We start from the raw sequence: 16,715 nt of genomic DNA, 5'->3' as shown, positions 1-16,715 counted from the left end.
ACCATCTCCATCTTTATCTTCTTCCTCTTTTCACAAAAATAAAACCACCATTTTTTCTCCACCATAAACCGCCATTAAACCACCCCGTTACCACCTCCGTCACACCACCGACGTTCACACCACCCCATCGCCACCTTCATCTCCTCCACAAAACAGACCCCTCAATGACCCAACCACCTCACCGCCCTGTTTTTCCGTCCAAACACCACCTTTAAATATCCCACAAAACCCAAAACGAACCCTCTCTGAAAAAATAAAAATCTAAAGCCAATTTATTTCTTTTCTTTTTTAGATGATTTTGTTTTTCTTTTAAATCTGATTTTTTTTTTATTTTGAATATAATTTTTTTGGTAGAAGAGAGGGAGGGAGAGAGAAAGACAGTGGTGTGGCAAAGGTGGCGGTAGTAGATCTCCATTTTTTCCGGCTACAAGTTGAATAAAAAAAATGACGGAGGAAGACGAGGAGGAAGAATGCCTGATAGAGAGATAAAGATGGAAAAGAGATTGAGGAGAATCAGATGGAGAAGATGAGGAGGAAGGCCGAAAAAGAGATTGAGGAGAATCAGATGGAGAAGATAAGGAGGAAGGCCGAAAAAGAGATTGAGGAGAATCAGATGGAGAAGATAAGGAGGAAGGCTGACGTACAAATTCTCTTTTTTATTTTTTTAAGTTATTTTTTTTAATTATTTAGATTATAGATATTTAGGTGTATAAGTTGGAAAAAAATTATTTTGTACTTGTTTTACGCGCTTCAAGAGATTGAAGAACACTTCTTCTGTCATGTCAGCAAAAAGTATTCAATAGGTATACTTTTTGAACACTGATGATATTCAATCGGAACAAGTCTAAGTTTAGATGGCCATGAGAAAAATGTGACAAAGTTTAGGAGGCTATCTATGACTTTTGTCTTTTTACATTGTTTATTCTTTTAAATAATATTTTCGGACCTTAGAAGGAGTAATAAACTTTGTAGTTGACTGAATGATTGTACAAGAAAGAGATGTCTAACGTGTGGAATAAGAGACCAATACTCACGTTCTTAACAGCTGGATTAAATAATGGATGGATAATTAATTGGATGATTTGGAATGCTATTGTCATTTCATCTATTTCATTTACAGAAATCATCCACAGTTTTATATTTAGAAATTCTTTTTAACTATTAATTTTTCAGTATACTCCATGTTCTTATAATCACATAAATAATATATCATGTTTAACATTACAACAACATGTTTACGATTGACAAAAATTACTCTCAATCTCCGAATACCATCACATGTTTAAGATAACAACAATAACCACAACAACATATCCTTTGTAATCCCACAAATAGAGTTTCAGGAAGGTAGAGTGTACTAAGACCTTAACTCTACCTTGGCTCAAAGTCTCTCAAGTTTTATTAAATTTTATGTCCACTTAAACGTATACAAATTATTAGTTTAGAACCCAATATATAACTTTAAAAAACTAGAACGAACTCCATAAGCTTCAAATTCTGGCTCCGCCTCTAATCGCGTAAAATAAAATAAAAAGTGAGTATTAGAAGTAGTAGAGAATTACCTGAGAGGGCGATCATGTTAGCTTGATTTAGACCATGAGAGGCAAACATGGTATTTAATTGATCCAAATTGAAAGTAGGCTCAGGGAGCTTGCCTTCCACATTTGAAGCTTTTGATGTGAATCCATCTAGCCTTCCCAATTCCAGTGCATACCTTGGTCCACCAGACTGCATTGTACAAAATTATTACTTTCATATTGTTTTGGGGGGAATTTTTGCACTGTATATCTGTCCACTAAATAATAATCGAAGAATACATATTTTTGTTATACATAATACTTTATCTTTTAAGTATATATTTTACCAGCAGGTGTGCAATCATTTTCATCTGACCGCTAAATATCTAAATTATTTGTATTTTCGAAACAAAAACTTCTGCGTGGTGGTGCCTAATAGGTAATTGCATATAGTTGTAGTACTTCTTATTTGATAGCCTAAAAAAACAATAAGTGACATATTATAATATAATCAGTTAAAATACATTAGTCATAAAAAAAATATTTTACATTATCAGCACATATAAGTTGATTTTAATTATTACGAATTCTGAGCAAGCTGACATGAACTTTTAGTTATTTTCAAAAAATAAAAAAGCATTACTAAAAAAATTAGGAATTAGCGACGGGCAATTTCTGTAACTAAACAGCAAATTTAGTTGTTAATCCTATTTAGCGACTAATTATCAAACAATTCTGCTAATTATGAGCAATTTAGCAACAAATTAGCAATGAAAATGGACAAAGCGTTGCAAAGAATGGTATGTAGTACAAACCAGTTGAATAACGTCTCGAGTTGCTTTGGCAAGAATATCAGCACAAGAAACTTTATTTTTGCAGCTTGGGATTGCATCAATGGCTGCTTTTGCTTTGATAACAGTGTCAAATCCATCTCCAGTCAGGGGTGGGCGTTCGGTTCTTCGGTTCGGTTTTATCAAACTTCGGTTTGGCTATTTCGGTTTCGATTTTTTGAAGGTGGACACCGAACACCGAACCCAACTAGTTCGGTTCTTTCGATTTCGATTTTTTGAAGTTTGGTTCGGTTCGGTTTCGGTTTTTCCAATTCGGTTTTTTTGATATGATATTAGAAGTGATTCCATTTACAGTAATTCATATTCTCAAAAGCAACAAAACATAAAACTAACTAATTAAAATCAAACAAACAGGATACACAAGAACAGAAAACCATAACCATAATATAGGATTACTAGGTGTTATATACATACAGTAAGAATAATTAAGAAAACACATAAAGGACATACATTAATCCTAAAGACACATCCTAGTCACCTTTATTTGTTAAGGATATTTGATTTTCTCAACTAAAGTGGAAAATTAGGGATACAAAAGCAAAAGAGAGCTTATTACAATTGAGTTTTTTTTGGGCTTAAACTTAATGGGTCTGGACTATTTTAATTTTTTTGGGTAATGTATAAATTTCGATTTAAATTTCGGTTTGTCGGTTCGGTTTTATCAAAGTTCGGTTCGTCTATTTCGGTTTCGGTTTTTTGAAGGTGAACACCAAGCATCGAACCAAACTAGTTCGGTTCGGTTTCAGTTTCTAGAAGTTCGGTTTGGTTCGATCCGATTTTTTGATTTTCGGTATTTATGCCCAGCCCTATCTCCAGCTAATGATTGATTATCTGGATGATCTTTTTCTGTTGTGTTCCCTTGTGTTATGCTATTATGACTGAAGCATCATAGCCCTACATCCAAAGTTACTAGATAGTTTAAAAACACTTATATTGGTCGCGGACCTTACTAGCTGAGAATCCTATATGACTACTGATATTCCCAATAATTAATTCTTTGATTTAATCTATATATAATATAAAGTTAGGCATAGATAAGGTGATGTGACATCTCTATATGATTTTGAAAATTATTTTTTTTTCTCTTTTTTTTTTTGGAGTTTTCCCTCATTATTTATTTGCTATATATTTTAAAATCTAAAAGCCATCTCTTAATTCTCTTAATTACACCTCTTACATACTTGTACATTTTCATCTTCCTCTATAACCGTACCAAATTAAATAGTCTAATACTAATCCAGCTTTTTCCCCTTCCCTATTAAATGTATGTAATTTTACAACAATCCTTAGAAGTTTAAACGTCAAATAATATATCCATATATCATTTGTGTTATTCAACAATTTCATACTCAAAAGTAAATATCGGTTTTTATCCGGCGTTGCCATAACGAGAAAATGTACATCTCCTCTTTCATTGATATCTTGACAATGAAACTGGTCACCCAAAGGGATGGAGTATGTTCAGAGGCAAGTTAATTTCTATATCTTCTAGCATTCTTCTTTTATTGTTATTTTTATTTGTATTGGAGCAATATCATTGTCTAATAGACGTGGTGTTTTTCTATTTAAATAGATTCAAAACAAATATATATCGTTCATGACGTTTTATCATATGGAGGTTTGATGCCAAGAAATCGCTCTTAATATCAAGCCAACAAACCACAGTAACAATCAAGGTATGGTTTCTTAAACTATAACAACATATTTTTATGTTTGCTTTTCCCTTTAATATTTGGGTCACATAAAAGTAACACAATCTGATATTAGGTGTTTGAGGGTAACAGATCCAAGGGATTCAAACTTTTGGAAAGTACGTAGCTAACTTAGCATGTTTATTTCTGTTGAAGAACCGAAAGAGAAATTTGAGAAAATAAGTAATTCTTCTGGTAAAGCGAAATTATGAAGTGATTTATACCAAGAAGAAAGTGTACAAGAAGATGGTGCATATTTGAAATAACTATGACATATAAAAGGTGACGCGACATCCATGAACTTGAAGACCATTTATTTCTTTTTTACAACTTTCCCCCATTTTAAAAATTAATTTGCTATATATTCAAAAATCTAAAAGTCAGTCTCTTAATTCTGTTAATTACACCTCTTATTATACCCTTTCATCTTACTGTATAACCGTTGGCCATTCTTCCCGTTTCTTAACATAATAATATCCACGATGTTGCAAGCAAGCTCACAATTAATTAATGACTTCCGCTACTTAAACTTCATTTTTTATGTCTTTTAAATTGTTTAAGTGGTTAATCATTTTTTATGTCTTTTAAATTGTTTAATTTGTTAATCACTGTGATTTATATTACTTTTTATGTAGTTTTCAAAATTTGCAAGTATAATTTAATTGAACATGTAAAATTAATTATCATATGAAGACACTGAAAAATTTAATCTATTCTATCTTGAATATATTTACAAGAAAGGCCGAGGGTCTTTCGGAAACAACCGCCCTACCTTTCAAGGTGGGGGTTAGGTCTGCGTACACTCTACCCTCCCCAGACCCCACATAGTGGGATATACTGGGTTTGTTGTTGTTGTTGTTGTTGTTGTTGTTGTTGTTGTCAACTAGTATAAATTTACTAATGACGTTTATAACCGTGCAAAGCGCGCGGACCCACCAACCCACTTAAAAATTAAGACCCGAACCATTTGCTTTTCTTTTCATCTTTTCCTCTTCTTTTCACTTTCTCTACCCAATCGAAGCTTGTTCTTGCAGTTTATTTACTCAAATTCTTATTCTAATTCACTTTTGTTGGCATGGCAGCTAATTGGATTAGTGCATTCTGTAAATGCTATATTTCTTCTTCTTAATTCTGTCCTGAGCAATCTTGTAAGTGCAACAGATTCTCCCATCCCGTTTCCCGAGTCCCTTACAATGCTTGCTATAAGTAGTCAAATCCTGTAAGTCTAAAAGAAGACTTGTTGTTTTGTGTTTCAGCAATTTACTTGGATTGGTCTCACATAGTTTATCCTATAGAGCTGTTCTTATGTTGTTTTCCGGTGGAGTCTAAACGCGTGCTGCTTGTCTTGGTAAATAGATATGTACCTATCATGCACTCGTTTCATATGCAAATGACATGTCTATTGTCTGTGCTTTTGGGTGGGTATTTAAAAGAGAAAAGAAGAGGAAGATGATGATGATGATGATGAAAAGAGAAGAAAAATAGTTGGGTTTTAATTTTTTGGTGAGTCAGTAGATTCGGTCGACTGGCTGACGGGTTAAAATAGTTTAAATGGGTGAGTAGATTAATTGAAAAGAAACCACGTAGGCGCCATATAGGAAAATTAAGGTGGACATGAGGATGTAAAGGAGTAAGGATAAAAATGGCTTTTTTTTAGTGCAATGACAAATGTGGTCATAAAGTTAGATGATATGGCAAATATATTCAAAAAATATAACAAATGAAAAATATCTCTCACTTGTGAGAATATAAGGGCAAATCTGACCCTTTTCTGGTTTTTAAAAGCATAATAGACTACTCTCGTGGTGTAATAAAATATGGTTGAATTAATTAAAAGAGAACAATCTGATTGTTATAATCAAAACAAATCTGTATGCGTTATGAAATAATGGAACTACGATGGATGTCCTCACATCATTCTTCACATTCTTCTTCATGATTTATAGTTAGCCCTCACTATTTCTCACCAGTCACCATTATGGTTTTAACTCTCACACCGCATAGCCTTTCATGTGATCTCAATCGTTAATTTACATATTCATGGTGTGGTGTTCCTCAATGCATGCCTATAAAATAGAGGTATTAAAAATCATGTTATACACATTTGGATATACTTGGAAGAAATTAGAAAACTCTCATATCTTGTCTCTCTATTTCTACTGCTTTCATCTTTTAGTATTGTTTCTTATTTGCTCTCATTTTATAAGACACGTTCTAACAATTTATCCATCTCAAAAGTTCTCAACAAGGTGCTTTTTTTTTTAGTTATAGTACTGTTGCTATGCATTCTTTTATATGTGGAATATGCTTTTATATTTTACTTGTGATGGTGTTCTCTAGTAATTCCTTCTTTACTCGTCTCTTTGGTTGATATCTGAATTCTTTAACTTAGAAACTGTAAACCAAACAAAAACTCGTCACATCTACAATACCTACACCTTTTTACAAAATCAAACAAATGTTGCTAGTAAGATTAATAACTGATTGATGATCATAGAGTATTATTAATAAGATTAAGGACAAGTCTTTCCATTCCTCTCATGGCAAAATTTTATAATATATATCTAACTCCCTTGAATTAGAGATTCATTCCCTTGTTTCAGTATTTGATTGACCAGTAAGACTAATGAACAACCTTTGATCTATGTCGTTCCAAGTTCGGCAAGGTCTGAGTAAAAATACAAAAATGAGTGGAGCAAGGGGCTTAGAGGTAAAGGGGGTGGGGGAAGGGGGCGAGCTTTAATTGACGTAAGGGTGGAGATCTTAGTAGGGAGTTAGAAAGTGTCAGTGACATGGGCCCATCAATTATCACTCAGACATTCGTTAGTTGTACCATGGAAAATAAGTATATATTTGCAAGTGAAACCAACATAAATGTCCTGAGTTAAGAGATCCACTGTGTAACACAACTATGAAAAAATTATTGTTTTAAAAGAAGCAATGCTATTGAATATTTTTTTTAAAAAAAGTTATTGAATATTGGATTGAGACATTTCTAAATTGAGTGACACAGATAGTGATTATTATATAATTGGCCCCCAGCTAATTTGAGATTAAGACGTCATGGTTGTTGTAGTAGTACAAAATGGGTGAAATCATCTATTTTGGTTGGTAGGTGCTATTGAAGTTTACATTATTGTTTACACATCTAGCTGCTTTCCGATACTGTTGTAGATTATAAATGCATGTTGGGTTGTGATTGGTAAAAGGGGTCAATATGCAACATGCTTTTCCTAAAGGTCTTCTTTTATGGAAGCAATGCAAGTTTGTTCCATAGATTAAGGTAAAGAAGAAGGCATATTATAACAACAACAACAATATATACCCAGTGTGATCCCACAAGTGGGGTCTAGGGAGGGTAAATGTACGCAGACCTTACCCCTATACCTTGTGTGAGATTGATAGGTTGTTTTCAATAGACGCTTGGCTTAAGAAAAGAGTTTTCAGAAATAAGTTTGATAAATACAAGAGTAAAGCAAGAAGGCATATCATGGTAATCAAGATATTCTATTAATTATTGATTGGAGTAACGGTAAAGTTGTTTTAGTGTGACCTACAGGTCATAGGTTCGAATCATGCAGGTAGCTACTAATGCATTCATTTGTGTAGATTGTCTACATCACACCCTTTGGGGTGTGACCTTTCCCCGGACCCTGCTGTCGCAGGATGCACCCCCCCCCCCCCCCCCTCTTTTTTTTTTTTAACTGATTGTGTGTATGCTGGTTAGGTGAAGAAGGCATATTATATGTGGAAAATTGACCCACTTTTCTTCTATTTTGTGGATAAACCCAAATTGAGTCTACGGGCAAGTCAATTGGACATGTTCTTTTTTCCTAACCAAATAGGAATTTTCTTTCTTTTTTCATAGTGCAAGTTGACTGACCCGCCATCTTGTCTTTATAAAGTTGGCCATTGTATTTAGGCCTGTCAACCGGTTCCAACCGGAACCAGACCGGGAACCGGTTAGGAAACCGGCCGGTTCCGGTTCCAAAACCGGAACCGCCTAACCGGTTCCGGTTAACCGGTTTTAAAGTCCAAACCGGAACCGGTCCGGTTTGGATTGGTTAAAATATTTTTTTGTTTTTTGTTTTTTTGTATTATATATATATATATTATAATATTTATTTGTATATTGTAGGTATATTTACATATGTTATACAACTTTATAATTAAAGTTTAAATATTTACTGACTAACAGCCTAATAGCAAGTCAGCAATACAGAATAGTGTTTTTCGTACACATATATATGTATAACTTACATATACTTATATATGTACTATATACTATATATAGGTATAGCTTAATATATATATATATATATATATATATATATATATATATATATATATATAGGTATAACTTAATATATATACTATATATACATATCTACTATATATACAATATATACTTAATATATATACTATATATATTTATATAATATATAATATATATACTATATATACTTATATATGTGTATAACTTAATATATATAGTATATATACTATATATACTTATATATATGTACTATATACTATATATACTTACTTATATACTATATACACTTACTTATATACTATATACTATATATACTTACTTATATACTATATACACTTACTTATATACTATATATACTATATATACTTGTATATATGTACTATATACTATATATACTTACCTATACTTATATTCCTAACTTAATAAAAGTAAAAATAGAAGAAAGCTCAATGAGCCATATATTTTATTCATTCTTGGATAACATTTATTTGCAAGTTGTATTTTTTTTTAACTTGCAAATAATACATGAGTTATACAAAAATAGTAGAATAATAAAATCACCAATTTTGAACCATTTCGTTAATTTCCCCCACATCATATTCGGTCATGGAAATATCTTCAAAGTCTTCCATTTGGTCCGGTCCACTAGCTATCAAATCTTCAATTTCTTCCTCTTCGCCTTGCTCCGCTTCTGAGTTTTGGTTGCGTCGCTCCGATCTAATCCAATCTCGAATGCACACTAGTACTTGCAAGCTAAAGCCGGATAATGAATGTCTATGGTCTCCAATTTGTTGTCTTCCTTGGCTAAATGCGCTCTCCGAAGCCACGGTTGATACTTGAACCGTAAGGATATCTCGAGCCATTCTTGAAAGTACCGGATAGCTTGCCTTGTACTTCTTCCACCATGCTAAGACGTCCAAGTCATCCTTGATATCCACATTTGGCTGCATCAAATAAAAGTTAAATTCATCAAAGTTTGCAGTAGAAGAAGAAGTTGGCTGTGAATGTAAAACTTTTAAACCTGACAAGCCCTTTTTGCTACTCTGAGAAGTAGTAGGGCGTGGAGCAACGGGTGTAGCACGTTCTTCCAAACTAGAATAATGAGTAAAAACTTTTCTAAACTCATCATCAATAGCGAGATCGGCTTCAGCTAAAGATGGTTGAACTCCCTCTTCAATTTCTAAAAATGTATAAATTTGACTAACCAAATTTTTAGTATAAGACACTTTTAAACAAGGATTTAAAAGGGAACCCAATATAAATAAAGTTGGGATGGGAAAAAAATACTTCTTAAATTTGATTATCATTTCAAAAATAGCCACTTGATAATCGGGTTTATATTTATACTCTTGTAAAACTCTAGCTATTTCCGCTAAGTAGGCTAAAATTCCGGTTACCGTGGGATAGAATTGTCTAGAAAAAGCAAGAGTTGCATTATAAAAAATTTCTAAGAGTTCAATACATTCTTTAACATCTTCTCAATGCCTAAAAGTTAACCAATCCTCACTATCAATATTATATTTGTTGTGAACTTGTTGTATGGGAATCCTATACTCATTGCTTGTTGTAGCATAATGTAAGTGTAGTTCCACCTAGTCTCAATTTCTACTTGAATTTTCCTAGGTCTAAGGTTATTTTCCACACAAGCATTCTTAAAATCTCTAATTCTTCCCCTATTAGCATTACAAAAAAGAAACGCAACAGCATTTCTAACTTTTTGAACAGAATCATCAAAATGCATAAGACCATCTTTAACAATTAAATTTAAAATGTGACAACTACATCTTACATGAAAAATATTTCTTAGAGGAGGGTTTATTTCTCTTTTTAAAAGACCAATTGCCTTTGTATTATAGAAGCATTATCTAAAGCAATACAAAGTGTTTTTCTATAAATGTTAAAAAATCTCATTATAGTAGACATTGAATCGGCTAAAAATTTTCCATCGTGACGACCTTTTCCTTCGTCGTATAAAAAAGCTATAATTCTTTTTTGCATAACCCAGTTGTCATCAACCCAATGACATGTAATAGCAAAAAAATCTAAATGGTTAATACTAAGACCCAAATCAGCGGTAAGACAAACATTACAATTTAAAGAATTAAATACATGGCGCAAATAAAATCTATATTATTTAAACAAATCTATAACATCGGCTCTACAAGTACTTCTAGGAATACCCTCAAATAACGGGTTATAACAACGTTGAATGTAAGTAACAAACCCCAAACCCGAGGGAAAGGAAAATGGTAAACAATCATAAGCTACCATTTTAGCTATTTCTACGCGTTCTTTTTTCTTGTCATACTTAAAATTTCTACCGGTTCGTGGGTCTATCGTCATTTGAATCCCCCCTACATTTGAACCCGTTTGCTCTCCCCAAACATCCATATGTTTGGTTCTCATATGAGCATTTAGTGTACCCGTTCCACCATCCTTACCAGTTCCTTGCTTAAAACTAAATACTTGTCCACATAGGGTACATGTAACTGATTGGTTTTCCCTATCCTTAGTCATAAATTTCCAAACTTTAGCTGTTGGCTTACGAGTTCTAGGCGGTTTGTCTTGTGTATGTGATTGTGCAGGACCTGTATCTCCTATGGGATTTTCGGGGGGTTGTGTTTCATCATCATCATCATCTAAGTCTTCATTAAAAGTGTCGGTAAAATGTTGTTGCATTGCCTCGTGACCTAAAAGTGGATTATTTCCACCAACATCAATACCTAAATTAGGTGTTTCTTCCACAAATGTTTCCTCATTAAGCGCACCCCTAACAGTACGACTACTATTACCGGCACCACGTCTTAATCTCTTTGACATTATTAAATAGAAATAATTTAAATCACAATCAAATAAATCACAATCAAATAAATTACAACAAATTAAATTGCTAGAATTAAATTGCGTAAATTAAATTTCGAAAAATAAATTGCTAGAATTAAATTGCGAAAATTAAAGATAGAGTTGGAACGAAGGTACCAAATTGCCGGATTAATTTCCAACAAAGCGAAGGCGGCTAGAATTGCAAATCCACCAAAGCTACTTCGGATTGTTGCAAAATCACCAACTCCACCAACAATATTATAATTGCAAAATTAATAATTGAAAGTTGAAACTATAATAAGACTTTGTGGCTAATTATTGCAAAGTAACTATAATTGAGAGAAAGATGAAGAAGAGTGAATTGAAATGAAAATGAAGAAGGGTTTATATAGGGGTGGGGGAGGGGTTAAAGTGTTAAAAAAAAATTTGGGGGCCAAAAATTAAGAAAATGACCGTTTGGCAACGACCATTTTTGCAAATGGACCGTTGCCAACGGTCCATTACCGAGGCCCAACGGCTCTTTCCTTTTTTTTTTTTTTTGTAATTTTAACCGGTTTAACCGGTCCGGTTCCGGTTAAAAAAAATTTGGAACCGGACCGGTAAACTAATATCCGGTTAACCGGTCCAGTTACGGGTTAAAACCGGTTACAATGAACCGGTTGACACCTTTAATTGTATTCCTCAATGTGTAATACACTACATAAAAGGTCGTTAAAATCACAACCATTTAACTTTATTAGTAGTACTTGCAAAAACAATATCCTTTCCTCTCTCTCAATTTATGTGACAATTTTTCGTTTTTTTAGTTTGTCTAAAAAAGAATGTCACTTTTCTATAATTAGAAACATTAAACTTTTAATTTCCTGTTTTACCCAACCACACAAATTTCAAAAGTCTTTATTTGTTTCTTAAACTTTGTGCCAAGCCAAACGGTGCTACATAATCTGGGACGGAGGGAGTAGATGTTTTTTTTATTGTATACTAAAGAAATAATGTAACTTTAAACAATAAATTTTACCTTTAAAGAGAAAATTTTATAGTCCTACATTTGTTATCACATGCTTAAATTTCGTGTTTAGACGAGTCCAACAATGTCATACAAATTGGAACTTAGGGGGTACAATTTTTCTTCTAATACAAAGACGATAGCTTTTCTTCTTTTTGTGAAGTAATTCAATGAAGTCAGGTGGACATTCATTTTCTTTTCCAATATACTTTCCTCCTCATTTAATTACACCATCAATCAACTAACCTTTTACTGAACCGGGCTGCCCTAATGATAGAACATATATCCTTTTCCATTTCTCTGCCTATATAATGAAGTAACTTTGGAAACTATTCAGATCAAGTTTCATATAAATCTCTTCAAAGCATTGTGTTTCCATTGCATAGTAACAACATGGAGAAATACGTTTTACTATTGATACATCTCTTTCTAGTCCAATATTTCTCATTTTGTTTATCCTCTGCTTCCTCAAATGAAACAGACCTACAAGCTCTACTAGCTTTCCACAATTTTATTACAAGTCCTAGTCATTTTCTGGCCAAGAACTGGACCAAGAATATGTCTTTTTGCTCTTGGTTTGGTGTCACTTGCAGTACAAAAAGGCAAAGAGTTGTGGCCTTGGCTCTTCCTAATTTGCAACTTCAAGGCACAATCTCCCCCTCTTTGGCCAATTTGTCCTTTCTCAGAGAGCTCAATCTGGAGAACAACTTCTTCCATGGCGACATCCCTTGTGGCATTGGCCACTTGCCTCGCTTGCGAGTGATTGATATTCAGAACAATCAGCTAGAAGGAAGTATTTCGACAACTCTATTTCAACACCAAAGAGTTCAAAAGATTTCATTGTCTTATAATAAACTCAGTGGTGAAATGTGGAAAGGGCCATGGTATGTACCGGAACATAGAATCTTAAATCTATGTAACAATAGCCTTATGGGTATAATCCCTCATTCTGTTGGAAATGCCACAAAGTTGTTGTATTTCAATTTGTCTCATAATAGAGTCAGTGGCAACATTCCAAAGGCGATCGGTAATCTGAGGCAACTTACAAAGTTGTCCTTGTACAACAATCAAATAACAGGTTCCATTCCTGCAATATTGTTTAATATCTGGTCGCTACTTGTCGTATCTCTGGGAATCAATAGTCTTTCTGGTCCTCTCTTGCTTGATGAAGGATATATTTTGTCAAATCTGAAGTTTCTAAATATATATAACAACCAAATTTCTGGTAGCATTCCTACCAACATATGCCAACTCACAGAGCTCAATGTTTTGTCCATTTCTTTCAACAACATAATTGGAGAAATACCCAAAAATATTGATTGTTTATCCAAGCTTGAGGAGTTTTATATTGGTCATAATCCAATAACAGGGACTATTCCTACTTCATTGGGCAATATTTCCACTCTGAGAAATCTTTATTGTGAAAGCAATCGCTTGGAGGGGCCAATTCCTCCAGAATTGGGGAAGCTGTCAAAGTTGAGGCAAATTAACTTTGCCCTAAATAAACTTAATGGGCAAATTCCAAAGGTTATTTTCAATATTTCTTCTTTGGAAATGATTGGTTTTGCTTTCAACAACCTTTCGGGAAGAATTCCAGCCACTACTGGTCTTCATCTTTCGAACCTTAGGGAACTTGTTTTGGGGACAAATCAGATCAAAAGGGAAATTCCATTGTCCATAACAAATGCTTCCAAACTTGAGACACTGGGGCTAGAAGATAACTTTATAACAGGAACTATTCCTACTAATTTGGGAAATCTTCGTGAGCTGCAAGTACTGTTCCTACATACTAATCAACTTACCAATGAACCCAGAGAGCATGAGTTGCGATTCTTCAATTCTTTGGCGGACTGTAGGGTGTTGCGATATCTAGAAGTGGGTTCCAATCCATTGAACGACGTTCTGCCCAATTCTATTGGGAATCTTTCATCTACTATTGAATACTTTCATACAGAAAATACACACATCAACGGCCTCATCCCCACAAGTATAGGCAGCATGAGCGGTCTAATTAACCTAGGCTTTCAAGAAAACAACTTGACAGGGAGTATTCCTTCTGAGGTTGGTAAGCTTAAACAACTCCAAGGGTTGTATCTAAATAACAATAAATTGCAAAGACATATTCCAGAGGCGGTATGCCATTTATCTAATTTGGTTCAATTAACTCTGGATGGTAATGATCTCTCAGGATTAATTCCAGAATGTTTAGGAAATCTTAGCATGCTACAATTTATTTTTTTGAGTTCTAACAAATTTTCATCAAAGCTTCCTTTAAGCATTTGGAAGATGAGTGGTCTTGTCAATCTAGACATGTCACAAAATTCAATAGAGGGAGAGGTTCCAGAGGATATTGGAGAACTAAAGGCCATATTAGAAATATATCTTTCTGGTAACCACTTTTTGGGGATGATACCAAGCAATTTGGGCCACCTCCAAAATTTGATGAGTCTTGACCTATCCAACAATTCATTTTCAGGCCCAATTCCGTTATCCTTTTCCAACTTGATAAGCTTGGATTTGTCTTTAAATACCTTGTCAGGTACTATTCCTAAGACATTGGAAAAACTCTCATACCTTAAAAGCATCAATGTCTCATTTAATAGTTTAGAAGGTGAAATACCCAGTGGTAGCATGTTTGCAAATTCCACTATGCAATCATTTCTTGGGAACAAAGGTCTATATGGAATGCATATATTGGAGGTTCCTGCTTGTGCTCTCACTAATCCTGGACAACAATCAAAGTTTAAGGTGCTTTTGCTAAAAATTGTTACTCCGGTGGTTATTTCATCCTTTCTAATATTCTTGTTGGTCTCAATTTGGATAATGAAACGAAAGAAGAAAGGAAAGTCCAAAGATGTTGAAAATATTTCGGAGATCAGGACTTATTAATTGATTTCTTAGCATCAGATTCAACGAGCAACAAATAATTTTGATAGATCAAATTTAATTGGTGTGGGAAGCTCTGGCTCTGTGTATAAGGCACATTATCTAGCGGAACTATTGTGGCTATAAAGGTGCTGGATCTGGAAAAAGAGAAAGTATGCAATAGGTTTGCTACGGAATGTGAAGTCATGAGAAATGTTCGACACAAAAATCTTGTCTTGGTGATCACAACTTGCTCTAGCAACCATATAAGAGCCCTTGTTTTGCAATATATGTCCAATGGAAGTCTTGATAGTTGGTTGTACAAAGAAGATCGCCACTTGAACCTTCTTCAAAGAGTCACCATAATGCTTGATGTGGCTGTGGCAATTGAGTATCTACATCATGGTGGCACATGTTGGTGATTTTGGCATCTGTAAGATTTTAGTTGTAAGCAAGTCTATGGCACATACAGAGACATTAGGCACTCTTGGATATATTGCACCAGGTACACTAGTCTCTTTCTATTTCTCTTATATATCGAAGACCGTCTTTTTATTTTCACAAGTCATAATTAAGCCCTTCAAAATTCTAGCACTAAATAAAACAACAAGTCTTTGTTAGCACTTAATTATTGTCATATATCGGATGAGTAATTCTTTTTCATTTTCGTTCTTTTAAGAATATGGCTCGGAGGGAATAGTATCCACTAGTGGTGATGTTTACAGCTATGGCATCATGCTAATGGAGGTTTTGGCAAAAAGGAGACCAACAGATGAAGACATATTCAATGAAAATGTTGGCTTGAGGGAGTGGATAAGGCAAGCATTTCCAAGAACTATGATGGAAGTTGTGGATGCCGATATTTTTCATGAGGAAAAGCAAATCACTTCCAAAAGTGAGATATGCATAATTTCCATGATTGAATTGGCTTTAGATTGCACAAAAGAAACGCCAGAATCAAGAATAACCATGAAAGATGTAGTCAAGAGGCTTAGCAAAATCAAGAAAATATTTTTGGAAATGTAAAAGTTATCACTTTCGGTGATGTGCTTTCTGACCTGCAAGTTAATATGTTGCTTTTCTTTTACAGGGTTTCTTTAGTAAAGTCGGCGTATAGTACTACTTGGAGTCATGTACTATTTGTACTTCAGAGTGTTGTAGTTCCTTGTTTTATGATTTCACATTTGAGTGATTTAATTTGAACTATTTACTTTTTTGAGTAAGTATGGTTTGAGTGCTTGAATAAACCAGAATTAAATTAATGAATATTATGAAGGTGTTTAGCTGCACTATTTTACTTTCTGTTTGTAAGCTTGGAAATATCTGTTCAATCTCTTTTCATCTCTCTCCTTCATATTTTAATTCATTAATTAGCTTATTCATTTGTATTAAATAATTTAATTAATAAGCTTTTTTTCAACCAAATGTGACATGGAAGAAATATCTGAGCGCGCACTTTGCATTTCCTTGTACAAATTTTTGTATTCTTTGGACTTTGGGCATAGCCACTTCAGCAAGCAGAAGAGGAAATGAGCAAATTAAGAAAGGACATTGTACAGAGGAACATCACTTGGACTCAGTGAATTTTGGGGGTAAATTAGAAGCTAGATACTAGTGCTTTAATATCTTTTACACCGTCAGTTCACAGAACTCGACCCCCCCCCCCCCCCTCCCCTTAGGAAGGGT

At 33.9% G+C, this 16,715-nt stretch overlaps 1 protein-coding gene across 1 annotated transcript; it reads left to right on the top strand.

Annotated features, from left to right (window-relative positions):
* Positions 1–517: 517 nt before the first annotated feature.
* Positions 518–15,053, top strand: LOC132620071 (LRR receptor-like serine/threonine-protein kinase FLS2). The gene is made up of 4 exons (XM_060334789.1): positions 518–640; positions 2,397–2,471; positions 5,142–5,278; positions 12,758–15,053. The coding sequence occupies exons 1-4, from the start codon at positions 518–520 to the stop codon at positions 15,051–15,053; spliced, it is 2,631 nt and encodes an 876-aa protein (XP_060190772.1).
* The last annotated feature ends 1,662 nt before the right edge of the window (positions 15,054–16,715 follow it).

This window comes from Lycium barbarum, chromosome 11 (assembly GCF_019175385.1).
Source record: "Lycium barbarum isolate Lr01 chromosome 11, ASM1917538v2, whole genome shotgun sequence".
Taxonomy (NCBI): domain Eukaryota; kingdom Viridiplantae; phylum Streptophyta; class Magnoliopsida; order Solanales; family Solanaceae; genus Lycium; species Lycium barbarum.
This window is presented reverse-complemented; position numbering and strand designations above follow the sequence as displayed.

Coding starts and splice junctions, on each gene's coding strand:
- LOC132620071 (XM_060334789.1), top strand. CDS start 518: ATGGAGAAGATGAGGAGGAAGGCCGAAAAAGAGATTGAGGAGAATCAG. Junction 641..2,396: donor AGATAAGGAGGAAGGCTGAC/GTACAAATTCTC, acceptor TTATTTTTGCAG/CTTGGGATTGCATCAATGGC. Junction 2,472..5,141: donor CAGTCAGGGGTGGGCGTTCG/GTTCTTCGGTTC, acceptor TTGGCATGGCAG/CTAATTGGATTAGTGCATTC.